Source organism: Danio rerio, chromosome 1 (genome assembly GCF_049306965.1).
Source record: "Danio rerio strain Tuebingen ecotype United States chromosome 1, GRCz12tu, whole genome shotgun sequence".
NCBI lineage: Eukaryota > Metazoa > Chordata > Actinopteri > Cypriniformes > Danionidae > Danio > Danio rerio.
Window position 1 is genome coordinate 8,285,001 of NC_133176.1, and position 24,551 is coordinate 8,309,551.

The 24,551-nt window shown below is 33.7% G+C and overlaps 1 protein-coding gene across 2 annotated transcripts in view; it reads left to right on the forward strand.

The window, feature by feature from the left end:
• Nucleotides 1-24,551, forward strand: part of erbb4a (erb-b2 receptor tyrosine kinase 4a) — a 261,739-nt gene that overhangs the window by 208,456 nt on the left and 28,732 nt on the right. Inside the window, exons 12-20 of one of the 2 annotated variants that reach the window (XM_068216185.2) lie at nucleotides 228-427; nucleotides 3,324-3,456; nucleotides 5,624-5,717; nucleotides 7,908-8,062; nucleotides 11,048-11,092; nucleotides 11,761-11,893; nucleotides 15,111-15,233; nucleotides 15,337-15,435; nucleotides 16,261-16,443. In XM_068216185.2, coding sequence (XP_068072286.1) covers nucleotides 228-427; nucleotides 3,324-3,456; nucleotides 5,624-5,717; nucleotides 7,908-8,062; nucleotides 11,048-11,092; nucleotides 11,761-11,893; nucleotides 15,111-15,233; nucleotides 15,337-15,435; nucleotides 16,261-16,443 — 1,165 coding nt within the window. 2 annotated transcript variants of the gene reach the window in all.

The following is a 24,551-nucleotide window of genomic DNA, read 5'->3' on the forward strand; positions in this document are numbered from 1 at the left end:
TCACATTATCATTAATTTTTATTGATATCATTATATTTAATTGCAACATCTGATCAGTGTCTGTAGGTGTGATATAAGCATGGTGTAAGATAACTTAACTCTGGTTCATTGAAACGTCATGGAATTATTGGAAAGCCAAGCACACCCAAGTCTGACTTCCTATCGTCAACTATTCCTTGCATACTGTTGAAATCAACACATGCTGTATCTGCTCTTTATTTTGCCAGTGGTATTTCTCTGCTGATCCTAAAGCAGCGCTGGATCACATCTCTGCAGTTTCAGTCTCTGAGAGAGATCAGCGCCGGTAACGTCTACATGACCAACAACAGCCAGCTCTGCTTCTACAGCACAGTCAACTGGACATCTCTGTTTCGCACCAGCACCCAGCGAGCCCTGATCAAAAACAACAGAGAGCCCAGAGAGTGCTGTGAGTTCAGTTCCTCTAAACCTCCATCTGTTCACTCGCTGCACTTTCCTATCAAGATCTCATGCTTAAAGCCAGAGTCAAAGTCTTGGCACTCTGATGCATGATGCTTCGAATGCTCCCATTTTAAACCTGCGAGTCTTTAAATAGATCTTTAATTGGAGTAAAAAGGGGTTCAGATTGTGTAATTTAGTCGCTACTAGAAATAAAACTGGTTTAATTGCATGTGTGTTGCCTTATTGAATTGTGTAGTTGGTATTAAGGAACTGATAATCAACATGGAGGAATCATCAGTTCTGCTCAAGCTGGGGAAATGGAGTATGATATTGCTGTTCATTTATAATGTTAACAGGACAGTGTTGTTTGTTTCCCTTTTCTGTTCACTTGTAATTTGAAACTTGTAAATGTGATCAAGTGTTTTATGTCCAGAATGATGAAAATGGTACTGTATCGTTTAAACGTTTAATTTATTCATACATCATACATCATTCTTTGATATTAGCCAAGTTGATAAATCTTGGTTTACACAAATATGTGACATAATTAGTAAAATAATAATAATAATAATAATAATAATAATAATAATAAAATTAGATATTATATGATATAAAAAGCATACAGCATAAGTTATAGTTACAATTATAGATTAAATATTCTAGTTTGGTATGATTGATTGATTGATTGATTGATTGATTGATTGATTGATTGATTGATTGATTGATTGATTGATTGATTGATTGATTGACTGATTGATTGATTGATTGATTGATTGGCTGGCTGGCTGACTAGTTGGTTGGTTGGTTGGTTGGTCATCAGTAGGTAGGTAAATAGGTTGAATGGATGGATGAATGGATGGATGGATGGATGGATGGATGGATGGATGGATGGATGGATGGATGGATGGATGGATGGGTGGATGGGTTGGTTGGTTGGTTTGTTGATTGGCTGGTAGGTTAGTTGGTAGCTCGGTCGGTCGGTCAGTCTGTCAGATGGTTGGTTGGTAGGTAGGTAGATAGGTAAGTTTGTTGAATGGATAGATGTATGTATGGATGTATGTATGGATGGGTGGATGGGTGGGTGGATTGTTAGGTGGGTTGGTTGGTTGGTAGGTCGGTTGGTCTGTCGGTCAGATGGTTGGTTGGTAGGATGGATGGATGGATGGATGGATGGATGGATGGATGGATGGATGGATGGATGGATGGATGGATGGATGGATGGATGGATGGATGGATGGATTGATGGATGGATGGATGGTTGGTTGGTAGGTAGGTAGGTCGGTCAGTAAATTTAATTGATTGATTGACTGAATGACTGGATGGTTGGTTGGTTGGTTGGTTGGTTGGATGGTTGGTAAGTTGGTAGGTAAGTAGGTAGGATGGATGGATGGATGGATGGATGGATGGATATTGTGTTGGTTTAATGGATTCATTATATTAAAGAATTCTCAAAAATGTAACAAATTCATAGCAATACATTATCATTTAAATATTTTGAAAGATAAATATTTTAAACTGAAGTATTTTTTTTTTACTTTATCAATGTTTTACTGTATTTTCAGAAAATATTTAAAATGCAATTTAAAACTTCTTATTTAGTGCATATTAACAATACATTTCTAAATGCCTGGCCACTATTTTAGTCATTTAAAAAAAAATACAGACCCATTAAGTTTCAATAATGGGCAACGTTTACGGTGTCTGTCTCCGAAGATATCCAAACACTGTAAATAGGCCACAGAAGTAAGATGCAAGTTGCAAAAGTTAAACTTGTAGGCTAATGAAGATGTTAACAGCACATCGTCAAGCTGGATGTAATTAGTGTGATAATAAGTCTGCGGTGTGTGGGATCAATGGCTCTGTTAGTCGGCTCTTTCATTAGCCTCTTTTCCACACTATCCATCAAAGTGGCTGATCTACACAACTGACCAGGAGCACAGACAGACACACAGCGGGTTTATACATGAATGGCAATGTTTTCACAAACCTGAATATAAAGCAGGGATTAATGTCTGTGACTGGCGAATTTGATATCACTATCACTGAGCTGTACAGCAAACTAATGTACTGACAGGATCAATATTACAGTATGATCATTTAAAGACTATTAGTCTTCATTTGCCATAAAATCCCCTTTCCTTAAACAACATGAATGAATGAAAATGTTTTAGAAGGCATTTTATTTATTTATTTATTTATTTATTTATTTATTTATTTATTTATTTATTTATTTATTTGTTTGTTTGTTTGTTTGTTTGTTTATACATTTAATTAATTTTAATTTCATTTAAAGTTTATATTGCTTTTTACATTTATATATATATATATATATATATATATATATATATATATATATATATATATATATATATATTTTTTTTTTTTTTACATTTTTATTTAATTAAATTAAATTTAAATATAAATTTTAAATGTAATTACATTTTTCATTTTACTTTTTTTATGCATTTTGTATTTTATATTTTTTTATTTTCTTTTATATATTTTTTATATTTTTAATCTTAATCTTTATTTTATTTTATTTTATTTCAGTTTTTATTTTATTATTATTTTTTATGATTATTTTTTTTTAAGTATTATGGTCATGTATTTACAACTACTAACATATTTCCTTAGATTCGCATCATCAAATAGACTTACAGTACTTGCTATTTACCTAAACATGACCTGTCAAGAGTTTCATAAATAATAGCTACCACAGTTACTAAATAATTCCCCATTCAGATGTTGGTTAAAAAAAAACTGCCATGCTTTCTGGAGGCAATTTGAATAAAAACTATTCCACAAAATGCAAGTTTTCATGCTACCATGCACACCATTAATTTACTACCATACAAGCTCATTTCAAATGAATGAACTATTTATTTTTGCTTTTTTTTTCACAGCTAAAGAGCAGAAGATATGTGATCCACTGTGTTCAGAGGCTGGATGTTGGGGTCCTGGTCCAGACCAGTGTCTGTCCTGCAAATACTTCAGCCGAGGAAAAACTTGTGTCAAGTCCTGTAACTTGTATTACGGGTGAGTTTTGGTGCAAACTAATCAGTTTTGATGCTTTGCTGATCTACACAGCTTTTCAAGTTTGCTTCTTTTTCAAGTTCTTTTAAGTTCTTGCTCTTTTTTAAAAAAGCTTTAGCTTTCCTTTTTGTAAATGTATTTTTTTCGGATGCAGATTTGTTCAAATGAGCAACTGGTTCCAAAGATATGATTATAATCAGAGTATTAAGATCAAAAGAACAAAATGCTTTTAATGCTATTTCAACTCAAAGGGACAATCAGGCTCTCAGGCTATTCTGGCGGGTTGAAAAAAAAAATATATATAACATGAAGACATAGAAACTGACATTGAAAAGAACAGGCTAAAAAAAAGGGTTTGTTGGCATATGCCGTGCATATCTGTTTTGTTCCAGAATATTGTAAGATATTTAAAAAAAAATGCTGTGCATTAAAAGTACATTATCATTTGTTTAGAATTAAAAAAATGACTAATTTGGACAAATGTGAGGGGTACAAGTTTGCAAAGAGAGGAAAAAATAAATAAACATTTCTTGCAAATTCCTAATAAAATTGTTTGTTTCATTTAATTATTTATTCATTCATTTATTTATATGGACATTTTATTATTTTAATTATATTATGGTCTTGCATTAACAACTACTAACACATTTCCATTGATTTGCATCATCAAATAGACCTTCAGTGCTTGCTATTTACCTAAAAATGACCTGTCAAGAATAATTCCCCATTCAGATGTTGTCAAAAAAACAATATTTATTTATTTATTTATTTATTTATTTATTTATTTATTTATTTATTTATTTATTTATTTAATTATTTATTTATTTATTTATTTATTTATTTATTTATTTATTTATGTTTGTTTGTTTGTTTGTTTGTTAATTTGGGGGGAAATGAGGTGGGCAAGTTTGGAAAGGGAGAAAAATAAAATAAAATAAAATAAAATAAAATAAAATAAAATAAAATAAAATAAAATAAAATAAAATAAAATAAAATAAAACTTTGGTAAGCTAATTTGTTAATTTATTTATTCGTTCGTTTTCTTGTCAGTTTAGTCCCTTTATAATCCAGGGTTGCCACAGCAGAATCAACCACCAACTTATTCAGCACGTTTTTACGCAGCGGATGCCCTTCCAGCCGCAACCCATCTATGGGAAATTATTTTTTTATTAAATTTTTGTTTATTTATTTATTTATTATTTATTTATTTATTTATTTATTTATTTATTTATTTATTTGTTTGTTTGTTTGTTTGTTTGTTTGTTTGCTTGCTTGCTTGCTTGCTTGCTTGCTTGTTTGCTTTTATTGTTTATTTGTTAGTTAGCTTATTTGTTTGTTTAAGAATGAGCAATAGTATTGTGCATCTGTTATATTACCGCTTCTGACTTTAAGATGTGTATATTTCCTTATAAGATAAACTAATAGATTTTGCATTGGCTTGATGTTGGATGAAAATCTGCAGTGTTTGGATGTGAAATTGGCCTTCTTGCACAGGACATTTGATTTCTTCCCATCCCAGATGCTTTTTTCAGGACTTTATTGACAAGCTTTCCTCCTGTGCTCATCGAAAACTCTTTTTCTGAGGCCCTCAATGAAAGTATCAACAGCAGAAACAAATGAAAGCAGAATCGACAGCTCCTTAAGCCGTTTCCACTTTCATGGATTTGTACGGCTTTTCTTGTGTGTCTCTTTAGTTAACTGACCTAGATTTAGACTAATCACACTAGCATCTGATTGATATGCACAAATGCCTTCATTGCCATGCAGACAGTGCATATTATTTCTAATGCATCCATGATCACTGGTTCGAGTCTCGGATGGGCCAGTTGACATTTCTGTTTGGAGTTTGCATGTTCTCCCTGTGTTCGCGTGGGTTTCCTCCAGGTGCTCCGGTTTCCCCTACAGTCCAAAGGCTATAGGTGAATTGAATAAACTAAATTGGCCAGAGTGTATGTGTGTGAATAAGTGTGTATGGATGTTTCCCAGTTATGGGTTGCTGCTGGAAGGGCATCCAATGTGCAAAACGTTTGCTAGAAAGTTGGCGGTTCATTCCACTGTGGCGACCCCTAATGAACAATAGGACTAAGCTGAAGGAAAATGAATGAATAAATGAATAATAATGTGTCCATTAAATAGTTAATAGTAAGGCTGTGCTCTTGATGTTTTCTAGTGATGTTCGAGAGTTCGCCAACGGCTCGGTGTGTGTGGAGTGTGACAGCCAGTGTGAAAAAGCTGGAGAGAAAGGTTTAACCTGCCATGGCCCGGTAAGCAACTAAAAAGCTCTATATTTGTTGCTGGATTTTATTGGAATTCATTAAAACTTGAAATCATTGACATTGAAAAACAGCATCAATTCCTTCTTTGTCTCTTCACAGCTTGATATTGCTTTTAGCACAAAACTGAGTGATATTGATTAGAAACAAATTACACTATCCACTTACAGTCTCAAAATTAATTTATACTCAGAATGTATCATCGTCAGGCTGTGTTAAATGATGCAAGGCCTGGCAAACCATGCTGTATTACATACTGTAGTTGCTTAATATTGTTGAAAAAGAGGTTGCGTGTTAGTTGTGTTTAACTTGATTGTTTAATCATTTTAAATAGTTATTGGTGCAATGCACAAATCAAAATCAAACTACTTTATAAAATCTATTACATCGCAAAACAGCCTGCGTTTGTGCAATTGAGTTTTATTTAAAATTAAGTATTTTTGAGAGTGATTTGACAATAAAGTGTTATTAAAAATATCTCACAACTGAGTCACAACTGTATTTTTTTATTGTTATTTATTTATTCATTCATTCAGTTATTTAAATGTTTGTTTATTTCATTTATTTATTTATTTATTTATTTATTTATTTATTTATTTATTTAATTTATTCTGTTATTGTTTTGTGGTTATTTATTTATTTATTTATTTATTTATTTATTTATTTATTTATTCTTTCAGTTATTTAATTGTTTATTTATTTAAATATTTATTAATTTATTTTATTGATTGATTTAATTATTTATTCCATTATGTATTTGATGTTATTTATTTATTTATTCATTAATTTAGTCATTTATTTATTTATTCAGTCATTTATTTATTTATTTTTGCAGAAGAAGCAAGGGAACTGAATCTCTATTTTGGTTGTAGGACAATAAAATGGGTGAAAAAAAATTGCCATGTGTTTAGTTAAAAATTGATTAACCATAAAATACCTTAATACTTACCTTACCTTAATACTAAGATTCCGCAGGTATGCATGAAGTCAGTTAATAACAACAACAACAAAAACTTTCACATTACTATTACATGTATAGTTAAAATCAAGTATTAATCTTGAAAAATATATCAGTTTTGAAAAAAAAAAAAAAAGCAAAACAAATCCGCAAAATTTTCATGAGGGAAAGATTTCTTGAAGGATCATGTGACACTGAAGACTGAGAAAAAAGTTCATTTACATGGACACAAATAATATGATTTTAATATGATTAAGAAAATACTCTGATTTAGAGTCTACCATATAAACAGTGTTTTTTGATTACCTTAACTCAAACTAAACAGAAATCGAATAAAGAGCGTGCCGATTTTAGTCTTTTTAAATCGATTTTAAGATCTAGATTTTAAATCTATTTTTTAGTGCGGCACAGACACATAAACATTGCATATTACCATCATGTAGGATTTTCGCCGCATTTTGCGTCAGGATATTCCATACACACACAGCTGTTTGACACTATTGTCTGTACTTACCGAGTTAGAGAACGACTACAGACAAATGATAAGGGTTTTTATCTCCGTATGGTGTTCATTATCATATTCCATTAAAACAACACTCTCCTAGCAGTTCATACTCACATCCAATACCTCATTTTTTGTCACGAGGGGCATGAATTAAATGTTCCTAAATGAAAGTGAAAGTACCAAACTGCAGTTAAAGTCGACAAATTAACAATCAAACACCAGAAATAACATGAAACTAAGTAGGAAACAAGAATAGCACAGTGAGGTAATGACATTAATCGAATTATGTGCTATAACATGTAAAACGGGATCATGAAAAGAGCAGTCAAAAAGCAACTCATGTAAATACGTTGTCTTCTTCAGATTAAGGCAAATAATTAGATTAATGATGTCCATGTAAACATAGTCAATGTATTTTTAATTACAATAAATTCCATATAAACCCTATAATTTTGTAGGTGTAGTTTGAAAAATGGAAATGAGTTGCATCTAGGAACCATAAAACTCCTTTAGAGCTTCACAAATTGTAGTTTTTGCATTTGAATCTGTTACATATTCACACACTAGAGAAAACAAGCATGAAAATACAAAACAACCAACGCGTCCTTGAATTACATAACTGAGTTTGTTTAACTAAATGCTTCCTTTCCGCATTTAAAGCAGTTCTTCGTTCTCTTGAGACGCTTCACATTTCCTAATCTCCCGTCTCTCATTACAGGGTCCAGATCACTGTGTGAAGTGTCTGCATCTCAAAGACGGGCCCAACTGTGTGGAGAAATGCCCTGACGGTCTGCAGGGAGCAAACAGCTTTATCTTCAAATATGCTGAGACCAACAACGAGTGCCATCCCTGCCACCCCAACTGCACCCAAGGGTACGACTGTTTGCTTGTGTTTGCACTTAAATCTATTTGTAAGCTTCTTTCCTTCCTTTAACTGCATCAAGCACAGTATGCCCAGAGCACTAACCTAATTGCCCATGTGGGTAAAGCTATCGTGGTTAGTGCATTCAGTCTTAGACACATGGGCCTGGGGGATTTGAACAGGTTCCTGACTTCTCAGATCAGTGGCTTGCAACCGGTTTCGCTGCAGGACCCGCATTTTGTATCGGACATCGTGTGACAATCCAATGCAGAGCTACAATTGCTCACTGGACAGAAATATGTTTGATGCAATGTTTCTTAATGTTACATAGTATGCTAAACTGTCCGTTTTATTTGTAGAAATGATCATATTGTAGCTTGTGTTTGAAAGGGATGTGCTGAGGCAGAATTGTTGGCCTATAATAATAACCAATAACTAGGGCCAGACAGAATCTGCAGATTTTTTTGCTATTTCTGCTGAGAGTTTTGTAAATAATCTGAGGATTTATGCGGAAATTTTAGGAGTATCATACTGTAACTACAAACTTAATGTATGAAATAAAAAAATAACACATTTTAACTATTATTGAATGTTTACAATGCAATTCCAATTAGATCCACTTATTTGGTAAACAAAGCAAGTCTCTCATATAATATTTCTACTAAAAGACAGAAAATGTTACTTTACAAACTGGATTGTAAATAAATCAAATGAACATTTCAATATTAATATTATTATAGCACAATGATATTAGTGAAATTAATTTAAAAACTAAATAAATATAAATCACACACATTTACACAAATAAATACATTGAGTCAATGATGGGCTAAAAATCTGCGGAAATCTGTAAAATTCACAGATTCTATGTGGGCCTTCCAACAACTCTTTTATTGTGATGCGTATAACAGAAACAGTATGTGTACTGATAACTACAAATCTTGAATCTGAATTCATAAATCTTAACTGCAGAAAACATAGATGCTGAGAAGAAATGTACATTTTATTAATATTTATATTGTTATATATATTTTTTACAACTTAAAAATGTATTTAAACTATAAATAAATATATAGTTACTTCTTTCTTAAACACTGTATATATATATATATATATATATATATATATATATATATATATATATATATATATATATATATATATATATATATATATATATTAGGGATGCCACAATTCTCAATATGTTGAACAGTTCAGTACGACATACACAGTTCAATATGTGCTTGTGAATTGCGGCTTTCTCGGTTTTACGTTTAAATAATTTATGTGCGTTTTATATCTCCCCGCAAGTAAATATCCAATTACTATGCTCTAAAATTAGAGGATACTTAACTATTCCACACTTTAACATGGCGAACGGCGGTGAAAGGAGGCAACAGTACGAGAAAGCGCCAGCGAAGTGAGGCAACAGTACGAGAAAGCGTGGCGTCTTTCAAATCTGCGTTGTGCAGACATTTCAGTTTTGTCGTTGAGTATAATGCCAATGAAAGAAAAAACTGTGAACAAAAAAAAACTGTGTTCAAGCATTGTTTTACACATGCATTACGATGACTTAACATCTGCAGCGCCATCACCCAGCAATATCACTGTTATTTACTGTTATTAAAACTATTATGTTTAAAAATGTTAAGTAGTCCGCTTTATTTTTTACACATATTATAGATGTTTTAGGGGTGTAAAACCACTCACTACACACTTTATTCTCAGACAGAAATTACCATTTTCACACTCTCTCAGTTCACACTTTTGTAGAAAAATTAGTCTAGTATTACAGAATGAAACCAAAGATCAAGACCTGTTGTCAGACATTTATTGCTGTCAGCAAAAGGCTTATAATCCGTTGTGCGACCCCTTTTACGGTGGGCTTGTTGCGGACACTTAAAAACTCTTTTTTCATCTTTATAGGAACTCACACTGATAGGTATCAAAGATTTGTGTTAATTTACTAAGCTGAACACATTCAGTACTGTACAGGAGACACGGAGGAGATTGAATGACAATGGTCTACAGCCAGTCAGGACGCAGAACAAAACTCTTTAAAAAAAAAAAAGTGCATGTCAAATTGCACAAAAAATCGGTGAAACTGTGAGACAACGAACAGTAAATCATATTATAATGAGGGACCACTGTATATAAATACATAGCAATAACATTTTTCAAATTAGTTTGTTATATATAGTATTTTACTAATTTGCTAGTTTACTAATTGTTTGTTTTACTCATTGTTTACTAATCGCAAATTAAATAAATAAGTAAATAATAAAAAAAGGAATAAATAAAAAAAACAAACACATGAATAGTATTGGACCATAGGTGGTGCTATAACAGTTAAAACATGCTAAATGACCAAACATTGCAAAAAGAAATAGCTTAATTTAAGCTTTTTATTTCAAGTTTAAGGACAGATTGCAGATCTGTGCTCCTGAGGGAAAGTCATTGAAAGCAGACATTGAATTGTTGACATTGACAGCATGTGCTTAAGATACATGATAAGCTTCATGGCAAACACACCATGGTCAGTGCCTGGAGCCATACTGTAGCATTTTACATATTAAAATGAATATACTGTAATTATTAAAACATTTTTAATTGAATCTTTTTGTGCCACAGTGTTCCTTGTCTTATGCCAATTCAGACATATCATGCCAATTCAGTCATCTCATCTCCAACAAATCATGTCCAATTCTCTCCAACATCCATTCTGATGATGTTTGGACTGGAAATGACTAAACAGATTTTTAATATTTGCTACCATTAACTGAGAATAAACCTTTAGAATCTTTCTGTATTATGTAAGCTCAGGCATTTTTTTTATTATTAATATCTCTTGTTTACTAGCAGCACAAACTTTTCAGTAACTGCAAGTAACTGAGTATCATGCTAATGCTATGTGTCTTAATGTTTTAATCTACCAGTGTTTTGAAATGAAACTCCAATACATGGTTTATAATTCAATTTGATGGCCTGTGTTTCAGCTGTACTGGACCCCGGATACAAGACTGTGTTGGCATCTTGGACAGGTAAGAGTTTCTTTGTGTGTGTGACAGATAAACAGACAGATACATAGAAAATTGTTAAAATAGTATTATAAATAATGTAATAAATTATGTTTTAATGTTTATTGATAAATTAAATATAAATAAATAAATAAACACCCTTTAAATTATCTTTAAATAAATAAATAAATAATGTCTATAAACATCCATTCAATTATATTTAAATAAATAAATGGAAAAACAGTAAATAAATAAATAATTAAGCAAATAACGTCTATAAACATCCGTTAAATTATATTTAAATAAATAAATAAATAAATGGAAAAACAAACAAACAAACAAACAAGCAATACATAAATAAATAAATCATATAATATCTATAACCTTCCATTTGTTTGCATTAAAATAAATAAATAAATAAATAAATAAATAAATGAATGAATGAATGAATGAATAAATGAATAAATAAATAAATAAATAAATGAATGAATAAATAAATAAATAAATAAATAAATAAATAAATAAATAAATAAATAAATAAATAAATAAATAAATAAATAAATAAATAAATAAATAAATATTTTATTATCTGGCATCGGTGATATGCATGATTGGGTTTGTGCCTAATTGGTTTAAGGGGAAAAAAAGCAGACAGCATTACAACTTGTGTACATCTTCTTTTGATCTTCCAGGACTCCTCTGATTGCTGCTGGATTAATTGGGGGTCTCTTTGTAATAGTCATCATAGCTCTCGGTGTGGCTGTTTACATCCGCCGAAAGAGCATCAAGAAAAAAAGAGCCTTACGTCGATTCCTGGAAACCGAGGTAAGAGAGACCTTCAGACGAGAGCGTTCTCATCCGCATTTACTAAAACCAGTAAGCACTGACTAAAACTCAAACATACCATACATTATGCATCACGTCTTGTATCTCTTCTCTCTGTCACATTTTATCAAAATCCTTCCCATACCGCAGATTTTTGCATTCGTTTCATTTCTTGATAAGCTTCATGCTTAAAATAAATAAAAGAAATCCCCAGTCCACAGCACATAAAGTATTCAGTGGAGTAATCCTTCCCTAAATGCATGGCATGTTTGTTGGGTTAATGCATAGCCCTGTTGCCCTGAATGACTGTGCAGCCCATTAAAAAACATGGCCTGTCTTTGCTGGTTTGGATAATTTGCAGGTGGAGCATCAGTGTTATAGACAGCTGTCAGCCTGAGAACAGAACCTGTATCCAAAAGCTGACAGAGACACTTGCACACTAGAATCCCCAAATCCATTTTAGCAAACCTGAGGTCTCTGTTCATGTAGAAAAGTGATGTGTGTTTGCCAAGAAGACAAGGAATAAGAAGACTTCCAGACCTCCCAGCCTCTCACAGTACCTGTATTATGCTGTATCTTAAGATGGCCTATCATGCAAAAATCACTTTTATAAGGGGTTTAAACACAACAATCTGTAATTATAACCAGCTTTTAATTGTAAAAAAAAATTGTTTATGTTTTTTAAAAAAGAAATACTTTGATTGAAGTTCTCCTTTTGTACGTGTCACCAAAGGGGGAAAGCCCCGCCCAGTAGTGACCATCTTTTCCTCATTAGCATACGACGTTAGTCTTGTTTTTGAATCTGACACTATGCTGACACAGGCATTTTTAGCTCCACCCTCTTTTGAAAATCTCATTTGAATTTAAAGCGACCGTCATCAAAATGGCGCAATTTAGACCCAAGCCTAAAAGGTTCAGATTCAAAGAGTGATAAAACATTATTTGATAAAACATTTATTTTGATTAAAAATAATTGTTTTTATGTTTAAAATATGATTTATTCTTGTGTTTAAAGCTTTAGTCATTCATGAATTATTTTAAATGCTCGATTAATGCACAAGAAAGTTTTTATTACAGCAGTTTTGCAAGCTCGTTTTATACTATTTGAAATAATATATATATATATATATATATATATATATATATATATATATATATATATATATATATATATATATATATATTTTTTTTTTTTTTTTTAGCGCATGCTGTAAAAGTTGTTTAGTGAATAGGGACGTTGAAAAGGAAATGAGGATCCAAAAGCAGGGTTTATTATACAAAGATAGTCAGGCAAGCAACTGTCAACACAGGGGCAAACAGATGTATGCAGGCAAATCCAGAAACGTAGTCAAATACATAGGCAATATTCAATGAGGGCAGGCAGCAGGCAACATAAACAAGCAAAACAACAAAGCAAAGGTCTAACACAGAAGGGAATCTGACACTTGTATGTTGTGCTACTGACTCTAATGGCAATATGTTTTAAATTGTCTGTGTCATATGTTGCGACTTGACCCTGTTTGAAACATGCATATAGCACATATTTAAAATGGATATTTTTCTTTTTAAAAAGTCACCCAATGGATTGTTTGAGCTTTAGAAACTCATCCATTATTCACTGCCATTCAGTGAAGAGACAGCATATTATTTAAGATAACCCTGATTGTAATTGTATAAAAAAAGAAAGGTTTATATAGCTAGAATTGCTAGACAATATGATTGGATCATTTATGTTTTGGGGGAAAGAATCATTTTAAAAAATACAGGCTGCATGTTTCTGCATCAAAGCCTTTTCAACACCTTTCCCTATATAGACTCTCATTTCATGAGCATACTTATTAATAATAGACCAAAATTTTACCTTTACTTCATCATAAATTAAAGCTTTATAATAAGATTCAATCATCTGTACACTATCTTTTTACAGTGGACCTGAAATCCTTTGTTTGACAGATGTGTTCTCTTTTAGCACCACACGTCTGGACAGCTCCCTCTAATGCTCAGTCTAAATGCAGAATTTCAGCACCACATAGATGGACAGCTCCACATTTGTGCATTCAGTCTGTGGTTCCTTGTTTGTTTTGCATTGTGATTGATGGTCACAGTAACAGTTAGTCTTGATAGATGGATAACCAAATATACTTATTCACATATTGTTAGAATGACACATATGCAGATTATTATTATTATTATTATTATTATTATTATTATTATTATTATTATTATTATTATTATCATTATTATTATTATTATTATTATTATTATTAGTAGTAGTAGTAGTAGTAGTAGTAGTAGTAGTAGTAGTATTAGTTGTAGTAGTAGTAGTAGTATTAATAGTAGTAGTTTTAGTAGTAGTAGTAGTAGTAGTAGGGCTAACATTACTGGTTGTTGTTGTTGTTGTTGTTGTTGTTGTTGTTGTTGTTGTTGTTGTTGTTGTTAGTAATAGTCGTAGTAGCAGTAGTAGAAGTAGTAGTAGTAGTAGAAGTAGGGTTAGTGTTGTTAGTAGTAGTAGTCGGGTTAGTGTTAGTGGTGCTGTTGTTTTTAATGGTAGTAGTAGTAGGAGTTGTAGTAGTAGTAGTAGTAGTAGTAGTAGTAGTAGTAGTAGTAGGAGTGTTTTGGTGTGGGGACAAAGTTGGAAAATTTAAAATAGAACCCTTTGCACATTTATATTGGGTTTTACAAACTTTGAAATGGGGTTTAGACCTGTCATATTTTGGTCTAGTCTGATCTATTTGAAGCATTTTCATCACTGGGTACATTTTTAATAATTTATATGTTAATTTCCCTCATGCTTATATTAACCAAAAACCTCTAAAATCGTATTTCCAAAACGGATCTTTAGTTTATTACTGAAAACAAGCTAAACAAATCCAAGTCTTCCACACACACCTACACACAGTTATTTTTTTAATACAGCAAGCCAGCTCCAGCCCTAATGAAACTACAAATGCCACTTTGTATTTAGCAATTATGTCTGTGTAAATCCTCTTCAACCTTTCTCTCTCCTCTCTCTCATCTTCACCAGTGCAGTTCACTTCCCAACTGTTTGCTTTCCAAATATCTAGTATCATCCTTTTTTTCCCCTCCTGAGGCCCAATAACTTCTGCGTAAACAAACTTAATTCTGAAAATGTGGTTAAATGTGACTTCTAAGCGCTTGTTTGGGAGTTGTGTGTGTTTGGAGTTGTGACTAATCTAAGACTGGATTGTTTGAGCAGTTGGTGGAGCCCTTGACGCCCAGCGGTGCAGCACCAAACCAGGCTCAGCTGCGCATCTTGAAGGAAACGGAACTCAAGAGGGTCAAGATTCTGGGAGCTGGAGCCTTTGGCATGGTCTATAAGGTAGCGCTTCTACATTGGTTGTGGGTTGCTGTCTGCCTGTCAGAATGTGTTGCTTTATATGGTGTGAAAGGTTATTGACTGATTCTGATGCCTTCTTTAAAAGGGAATCTGGGTTCCAGAAGGGGAAACAGTGAAGATTCCTGTGGCCATAAAGATACTCAATGAAAGCACTGGACCAAAAGCCAATGTGGAGTTCATGGATGTGAGTAAACTACCTTAAAGTACTTTTACATACTATCTAAAAAAAGGTTGGTTTAATTCAATTTAATTTTGGGTAAAATATTGACAAAACCAACCACTAGGTTAATCAACTTTTTATTTTTATGATATTTATAATTCCAAATTTAAACCGACATTTCGGTTTCACTGCATGTACTTCGGTATCACTATACATCTCCTTTTTTTTCCAAGCCAGTCTTTCGTTCCCCCTGTTTTGCTCTCCTGAGATTCAGCAAGAGGTCAGGCTCCTTTAAAAAGCCATCAAAACGCAGCATCATGTGCTGCGGCTGCCAGGGAATTCCTTCTGCATGTTTGTGTTGCTGTTATCTGTGCACATACATAAGCAGGCAGGCTGATGCTGAGCTGCTCATGAAAGATCCATATTCACCCCTGCCTCTCTCTGATATAACGCATAAATATGTATGTACTGTATGTGCATTTATAGAGATGTTTCTCTTTATGAAACATGTGGAAAACTGAGATAGACAGTCACTGAGGTCATTTGGACTGTAAGTGAGAATACAGTAGACTTGTTATCTTTTGTATAGGGCTTGTGCCAATGGTAATTTAGATTTATATATTATACATCTTGTAATAATAAGTCAGGGTTTTTTACATCTACATTTGTACTACTTGTATATTAAAATTTGTATTTAAACAACTGAATTGGGGTGGCTCAGTGGTTACATACATTTTGTATAGCATAAAAATTGTTAGGTCTATAGAAATTCTGTGTGTGTCCAGCAACATTGTGCAATTATTATGTAATTTCCCTGATCGGATCTCTTGTATCTCTGTCCACCAGGAGGCGCTGATCATGGCCAGTATGGAGCATCCTCATCTGGTGCGTCTTTTAGGGGTCTGCTTGAGTCCCACTATTCAGCTGGTCACTCAGCTCATGCCCCACGGCTGCCTGCTGGACTACGTTCATGAACACCAGGACAACATCGGCTCACAGCTGCTGCTCAACTGGTGTGTGCAGATCGCAAAGGTAAGACTTGGGATTTCACAGCTTGTAAACATCCATGGAAATACTGCCTTGACTTTTGGCTTCAAAAAATGTCTATTTAGAATGTATGTTTATTTGTGAGGTGACTATCTATTTGGATGTGGCTGTTGATTTTTCGGCTAGACTAATAGCCTTCAGGCTGGACAAAGGCAAAAAAATGTCCCAAGGAAATTACATTATATCCAAGTATATTGCATATGTTCAGTTTTAGAACAAATGCAGAATGCAGAGAACAGAATGTTCATTCTAGCTTTGGTCATTAAGCAATACTGAGTCTGAACTACATGTATCCTCACAACACAACACTCACACAAGGTTTTTTTACTCAAAAATCATAATAAAATTAGACCTGGATAAGCTCTAATGTGGCAAGATGAAATATATATTTTCATTACACTTTTTCCATCACAGTTTCGAAATATTTCTAATATTTCTAAAGTGTTTTTCTTAATCTAATGCCAATTTTGGATTTCTCAAAAAAAATAGTATGAATTTAATGACCTTAATAATAGTTTTTAATAGAATATATAACTTGAAATGGTTAATTATGTAATTGTGCACAGTAAGTTAATATACATACAGTACATAAACGCATACATACATTCAGTGCTTAACATATACCCTCACAAATCTCTCATTTAGATTAATATTTTCTATAGGAAGCTTTACAATATAGTGTACTTGTGCATTTACATTAGATTAGTCAGTACTGATGCCAAATTTGAGCTAATCTAACAAAGTAACTTTCAATAATGGTCCTAAGGTATGTTATGTAAAAATATTAAATAAAACAATTAAAAGAGCAGAATTCAAGTGAAACAAAAAATATATACAATTCTGTTAAAATGTTGTAATTTGTTTGTTATGTTTGTAATTTTTTTTCAAACTTTCGCATGAATTTATGTGTATAATCTTTCTATTTCTAACTATACCTGGTGCCTAAAATATTATTTTAATAAATATATCCATTTAATAAATATGTTTTGTTCAAAAGCACCAAAACATATAACCCATATTCACTGAGAAATTGATAAAACTATTGTTTTAAAATGGGGTGTACTCAATTATGTTGAGCACTGTACATATATAAACATGAATACATTTAGCTAGCATTTGCCTATTCATTAAAATCATCTTGTTAAATTAAAAATATAAATTAAATAAAAACATTTATTTAAATAGTTTGTTATGTGCAGAACAAAACAAGTTACCTTTTAAAAATCAAATAATAATATTTTTGTACAATTGTGAAATACTACCTGATAATTAAGATGATTAAATGGTAAAATTTAGATTTTATATGAATGTATTTTAGCAGTTAGTTGTAAAATATTTTTTAAAGGCTCAAAGTCTGAGCAGTTTTAGGAACAATAAATAATAACTTGACTTCCTCATTTGGTATCAGAAGTGGCATATATGAAAGGCAAAGGCCTCTAGATTATGTTAATTTTACCAAAATAAAATATGATCATGCCTTGATTTTTAATTATTTAATCAGGACAGTAAGGTCTGACTTTGCTTAGAAAAAAATCATGGTGCAGTGGGAAAAAAATGAATGTTGTGTATTGACATCATGAGCTTGGAGGACTACATCCATACATCTCTACAATGACTCAAATAACTTAATGATAAAGTCATTTGGAATGGCAACGAAAGTGTTCTTGCAGGACTCCCAGAGTTCATCAAGATTTATAGGATTCATCTTCAATGCCTCTTCCTTCATCTTACCCCAGACATACTCAATAATGTTCATATCTGGTGACTGGGCTGGCCAATCCTGGAGCACCTTGACCTTCAGTAACTTTGATGAAGAGGCTGTAGTATAAAAAAGGAGCGCTATCCTGCTGAAGAATTTACCCTCTCCTGTAGTTTATAATGTAATGGGCAGCACAAATGTCTTGACACGTCAGGTTATTGATGTTGCCATCCACTCTGCAGATCTCTCACATGCACCAATACTGAATGTAACCCCAAACCATGACTTTACCTTCACCAACTTGACTGATTTCTATCAGATTCATGGATCCATGCGCATTCCAGTAGGTCTTCTGCAATATTTGTGATGATTGGGATGCAGTTCAACAGATGAATCATCTGAAAAATCGACCTTCTGCCACTTTTCCAAATGATCAACTAGACGTCAAGTTATTATTTGTTGCTCTTACAACTGGAATCGACGAAAAGACTTTTGTCAAATACAGTAATGTCTAAAAATTACTAATAATTCTCAGCTTCTTATGTTTGTGTTCAGTTAGTTCACTTTTAAATCCAATAAAAAATAATCATCAATAATCATTTGCCATAAGAGTAAAATTACTGAACCTACACACAGGATCCTGAGAACAATACTTATTTTAGAAGATAATTTCAGATGGCACTTGCATCTGAATGCTTCATATAGAGCTGGAATGTCATGAAAAGGTCATCTGAACTCCATGTTGAGAACTCTTTGTTCTGTTTGACATCAGTTCTGTTTAAGTTTGCTCGGTTCCACCACCTTAGAAGCGTTTTAATCTGTCTGCTGTGAATGGATTGGCTGAGTTCAAGAGATGGGTGCTGGTTTGTTGTAACTCAGAGCTTTGGGCTTCAGCTTAATGGCAGCTATTAATCAGGTTGTAGGTTGAGCAAAACGCTCCACAACCTTGCCTGTTCCTGCCCTGGAATTCAGCTGGCGACACAGACCTGCTGCTAGAGGTTTTCCCGGTCACGCTGTTAAAACATTAAAACCCTGCAGCCGGCCAAATTCTCATCGAGCAACTGTTCCGGCACACGGTGAAATAACAACCCGGCGTGAGGATGAGATTACACTCATTATGGGATGATGCATTTAAAGCAGATTACGTGCCTCCGTTCTCAATTGAAATGTTAACCGGTGTGAATCCATTCTGCATCACTGTAATCAAATTGGCAGGCTCGGTCTAAGATGGAGCCATGGTGAAAAACCAGCTCTGTTGACCAGTGACGGGAGACTTTTATTTGACCAATGAGAGCTGACTTTAAAAGGATAGTTCACCCAAAAATGTAAATTAGATCACCATTTTTTCACCATTAAAGGGATAGTTTACCCAAAGCAGACATTTCTGTATTAAAGGGCCATAAAACTCCCCCTTATCAGTTTAGGTCTACCTCAAATTAAAAAAATAAATGAATTCATCATGGGGTGAGTGGAGCTCTGCGAACAGAGGAAAGAATACACAGTGCATAGCAGTGCAGCAGGTATTTTGCCCTGTCTATTCCAAACATTGCCCTGCTAGTATCTGGAGGATTTAGGCGAACACAACAGCTCGGATACAGGCGATTTGTCTGAATGGTAACAAACTCAACTGATAAAATATAAAGTCCGCCGTTCTCCAATTCTCGTACAGCTCTCCCAACAAAAATGCTTGCTGCACACAAACAGCTTTTCTGTATCAGCCCTGACAGCATCACGGGGAAAACCATGCAACAAACCCTGTGCATCATGGAAACAAACACATAGGTACAAGCCTTCATAAACTGCTAACTACTGTGTGCCGTAGCAGGACTGATTATCAACTTTATCCCACAATTAATGCTGACAGCGCTAACATTGTCTTAACTGATGCTCAACACACACAAGTTTGTTAAAATCTAAAAAAAAAAAAAGTACTCCAGGGTACTTTACTTTTGAGCCTTTAAATATCAGAGTGTTATGGGTCCAAATTAGTATGAGTTTTGTTTGTTCTGCTGAAAACAAAAGAAGAAATTTTGAAGAATGTTGCGAACCGGTAACTATCTTCTATTATGTTAATGGCTGCAGTTTTTTTAACTATTATATTCCAAATATGTTCTAGAACTTATTTGTTTAACCTGTTAACCTCCTATGTACATCAGTTATGACAATGGACACATAAACATCTCTCCCAGAATGCATTGCACATTTTCAGGATCTCAGTGTGTTACCTGTTGTCGTTTTATTGTCCAAAAGGGTGTTGCAACAAAGAAGCAAATGTTATAATTGATATTTTCCTCCCGCAGTATTACAGAGCTATTCATAAATTTCCAAAACATCATTTTTCTTATGCACAGAAACCATCTTCTGTAATTGTGCTGTTTTTGCTGGCAGTATGAGCATTGTCTTTGTAAACCTGCCATTGTAAATCATATTCCAGCAGTTAGAAACCCTCTCATCTGAAATTTACTTCATTTTTTTCTTCCTAGAATTTATTTATTTTATTTTTTTGCATACTCAGTGTGTTAATCCTACATGCAGGATTGGAAAACCGCTGTACTGTGTGAGTACCTCTGTGTCATTTCACCGCACAAATGGCTTTCTCCAGCTGCAGGCGTATCTCCTTTGGCCTCATTAAAGAAGCTTTGAGTCCTCAAAAAAACTCTTGTTCATTCCATCTCTCATTCATCTGCTTTTCTGTGGAGAATTCGAATGAGAATCAGTTCTGTATGACATATTTGCATATAGCTAAGCATAATGTTGTTTTGTTGTTTTTTTCTGCAATACCAGCTTTTCCAAGATGTATATCCCATATGGGAATCCTCTGCTAGCTTTATTATTGACTTCACATATGAAAGTGTTTTTGAAATACTTTCTTTACTGCATAATGTTTGTTAATGCAAGGTATGTAAGTTAATTAAGTACAAAGCCCATGTCAAAGTTATTATATCCGCAAGAGCTGTTTTTTTAAAGTCCTCAAACACCTCCAGTGTTATACTTTTTGTAATAAAGTTAAAGCTAATCATACCATGCTGTAACTTTGATCATACTGTATGGTCCTGGATATTATAAATCATTTTCTACGTGAGATGTTCTAAAATTGTAAGTCACCTCTCCTTTGTTCACTACAGCATGTAGAAAGGGAATTCAAAAATAATTTAATATTTTAGAAAATACTTAAAATACAGCTCTATTATTATTATTTGTATTAATATTATTATTGTTATTATTATTATTATTATTATTATTATTATTATTATTATATTTTTAGGATACTAGTATTCAGGTTAAAGTGCAATTTAAAGGCTCACATAATAATGACCTTAAGATTGTTTTCAAGAATTAAAACTTTTTATTCTAGCCAAAATAAAACAAATAAGACTTTCTTCTGAAGGAAAAAAAAATATTATAGGAAATATTGTGAAGGATTCCAGTTAAACATCATTTATATACACAGTTGAAGTCAGAATTTATACCCCCCTGAATTATCCCCCTAATTAATTAGGGTAATTAGGCAAGTTATTGTATAAAGATGGTTTGTTCTGTAGACTATTGAAACAATATATAGCTTAAAGGGGCGAATAATTTAGTCCTTAAAATTGTGTTTAAAAAATAAAAAATGCTTTTATTCCAGCCGAATTAAAACAAATGAGACTTTCTCCATAAGAAAAAATATTATCAGACATACTGTGAAAATTTCCTTGCTCATTTAACATCATTTGGGAAATATTTAAAAAAAAGAAAAAAAAATCAAAGGGTGCCTAATAATTCAGACTTCAACTACATATATAAATATGTAATGAATATAACCCATACACTACCTGCATTCTTAAATTGCAGCGCGTTAAGCTCTCTCGGCCACCATACCATTTGCTTTGTAAGACAATTGTTATCCTCCAAGCAGTTTATGGGTCAGAGACAAAATTTAAAACACCTCCGAATATGTGTATCTGAAAAAAAAGTAATTTACATTGAGGATCGCTAGAGGGTGAGTAAATGATAGTGTAATTTTCATTGTTAAGTGAACTATTGCTTTAAAATCCACGTAAACCCGAAGTTGCTCAGACTTTCAGTGTGTTGATGTACTTACAATTGAAATGGATAGGGGGGTGGAGCTTTCTTTTGCGCATCATTCCATCATAGCAAACTAACAGTAGGAGGGGCGTGGTTTAAAATGATCAATTTACAGTTGTTATAAAAGCCCTCAGGTTTATGTCAACAGAAGGAGCATTACTCCAAACATCGAAGCAAACAGACCTTTAAAAATTACTTTTTTATTGCACAGATTAATTATTCCCCTTAATATTAGCAATGTGAGCCAGCAAAATAAACATGGTCAATTTGATTTTGCTCAGCTTTAAATGTAGTTGTAATACTTCATGCACAATTACCGACAAAAATAAAGGCATCAGGTTGGTTTAAGAGTCACATGGACAAAGAAATACTAACACATTCTGCCTATCTGAAGTATCATTCTGATTCTGGATTCAAGGATTCTGACTGGTTAGTAGAACTGCTACATGGGATTTCTATTGTGCGCCCATTAGAATTTATCTTCGCATACATTAATGAGTGTGTAAATGTGTGTTTATCCATTAAACCGTAGGATTTCATGTGTAGGGTTTGGGGTTGTAAGCTGTTGACACCACTTGTGTCAGTGGGCTTAATTTGTAGATAATTGCAGTTTGTAATGGGAATGAAGGGCCAGGGCCACGTCAGCCAGAGTGTCACTTAAATTGTAGCCATTACCAGACACGAAACATGGAAATTAATGGCATTCTGGTTTAATTTGCACCTTCATCTTTCCATGGCATTTAATCTTACCCTCTTCTTCGCTTGGGACTCGGAGAGATGTGCGAGAGGTTCTTGAACCTTTCATTACAGCCCGCAATTACTTTCTCTAACATTTCTCAAACCAAACCGTAATGATTTATCACATCTTGTTTTGTGTACCTTCTGTAGTAACAAACTTAGAGACACTACTGGCAAAATGAATTGAAAGCGTTCGATAATAAATCGGTCAAAAATAGTGTGTGATGGTTTATCAGAATCATTTATATTATTTAGGAAAATATATTTATTAATTAAGTACACATTCAAATATTAAAAAGTGAAAGTATTGAAATTAAAAATGTTTAAAAAGCATTCATTCATTTTCCTTCACTTTAGTCTCTATTTCAAAGGTTGCCACAGAGGAATGAACCGCCAACTATTGCAGATTATGTTTATTTATGCAGCAGATGCCCTTCCAGTTGTAATCAAGTACTGGGAAACACATATACACACTCACACACTAAGGCCATTTTAGTTTATTCAATCCACCTGAGGGAAACTGAAGCACCACAGAAGCATTTCCACAATGAAATGCCAAAGAAAGAGCTGAGCCGAAAGGCAAAGCTCTCGATTTTCCGATCAATCCACTTTTCCACTCTCATGAGCTTTGGGTCATGACCGAAAGGACAAGATCTCAGATACAAGTGGCCGAAATTAGTTTCCTTGGCAGGGTGGCAGGGTGCACCCTTATCGATAGGGTGAGGAGCTCTGTCACCCAGGAGGAGCTCAGAGTAGGGCCTCTGCTCCTCCACATCGAGAGAAGTCAGCTGAGGTGGCTTGGGCAACTCTTTCAAATGCCTCCTGGACGTCTACCTAGGAAGGTGTTCCAGGCATGTCCCACTCGGGGGAGGCCTCGGGGACACGCTGGAGGGACTATGTCTCTAGGCTGGCCTGGAAACGGCTTGAGATCCCCCTGGAGGTGCTGGAGGAAGTGTCTGGGAAGAGGGAAGTCTGGGGTTCTATCCTAAGAGTGCTGCTCCTGCGACTCGGCCCCGAAAAAGCGGTAGAAAATAAATTAATTTTCTTAAATCTTACTATCTTTTCTTTAATCTTACTATTCTAAATTTTTTATAGTCCAGGTGTAATCTTAAGGTAGTCGGGAGACAACGGAGGCTTCAAATGCAGGATTTATTCATGGTAGTCAAGCAGACAAGGATCAAAGATAGGCGCAAATGGGAACATGCAGGGAAATCCGTTAGATAACAGGCATATGGTTGATGCAGGCAGCAGGCAGGATAAACAATAAAACAAAGCAAGGGTCAAAACACAAAGAGACTAAACCAGGAAACACTTTGTAATGTTACAGGGTATAAAACCAAAAAGACTCAGCAAAGTGTGTGTGTGTGCGTGTGCTGTATACATTGTCCATGTAATCAGTACTTGAGCAGCTCCCAGCTGTGTGAGTGTAATCAAAGGAGACCTGGAACAGGTGTGTGTTGGTGCATGACATGATTTGTAGTCCTTATGGTAACAGGATTGTAGTCTGAGTGACAGTGAATGTTCTCCAGCGATCTATAAGGGATAGGTCGCTGGTGATTGTGACACTAGGTATGTGGTATTTGATGTT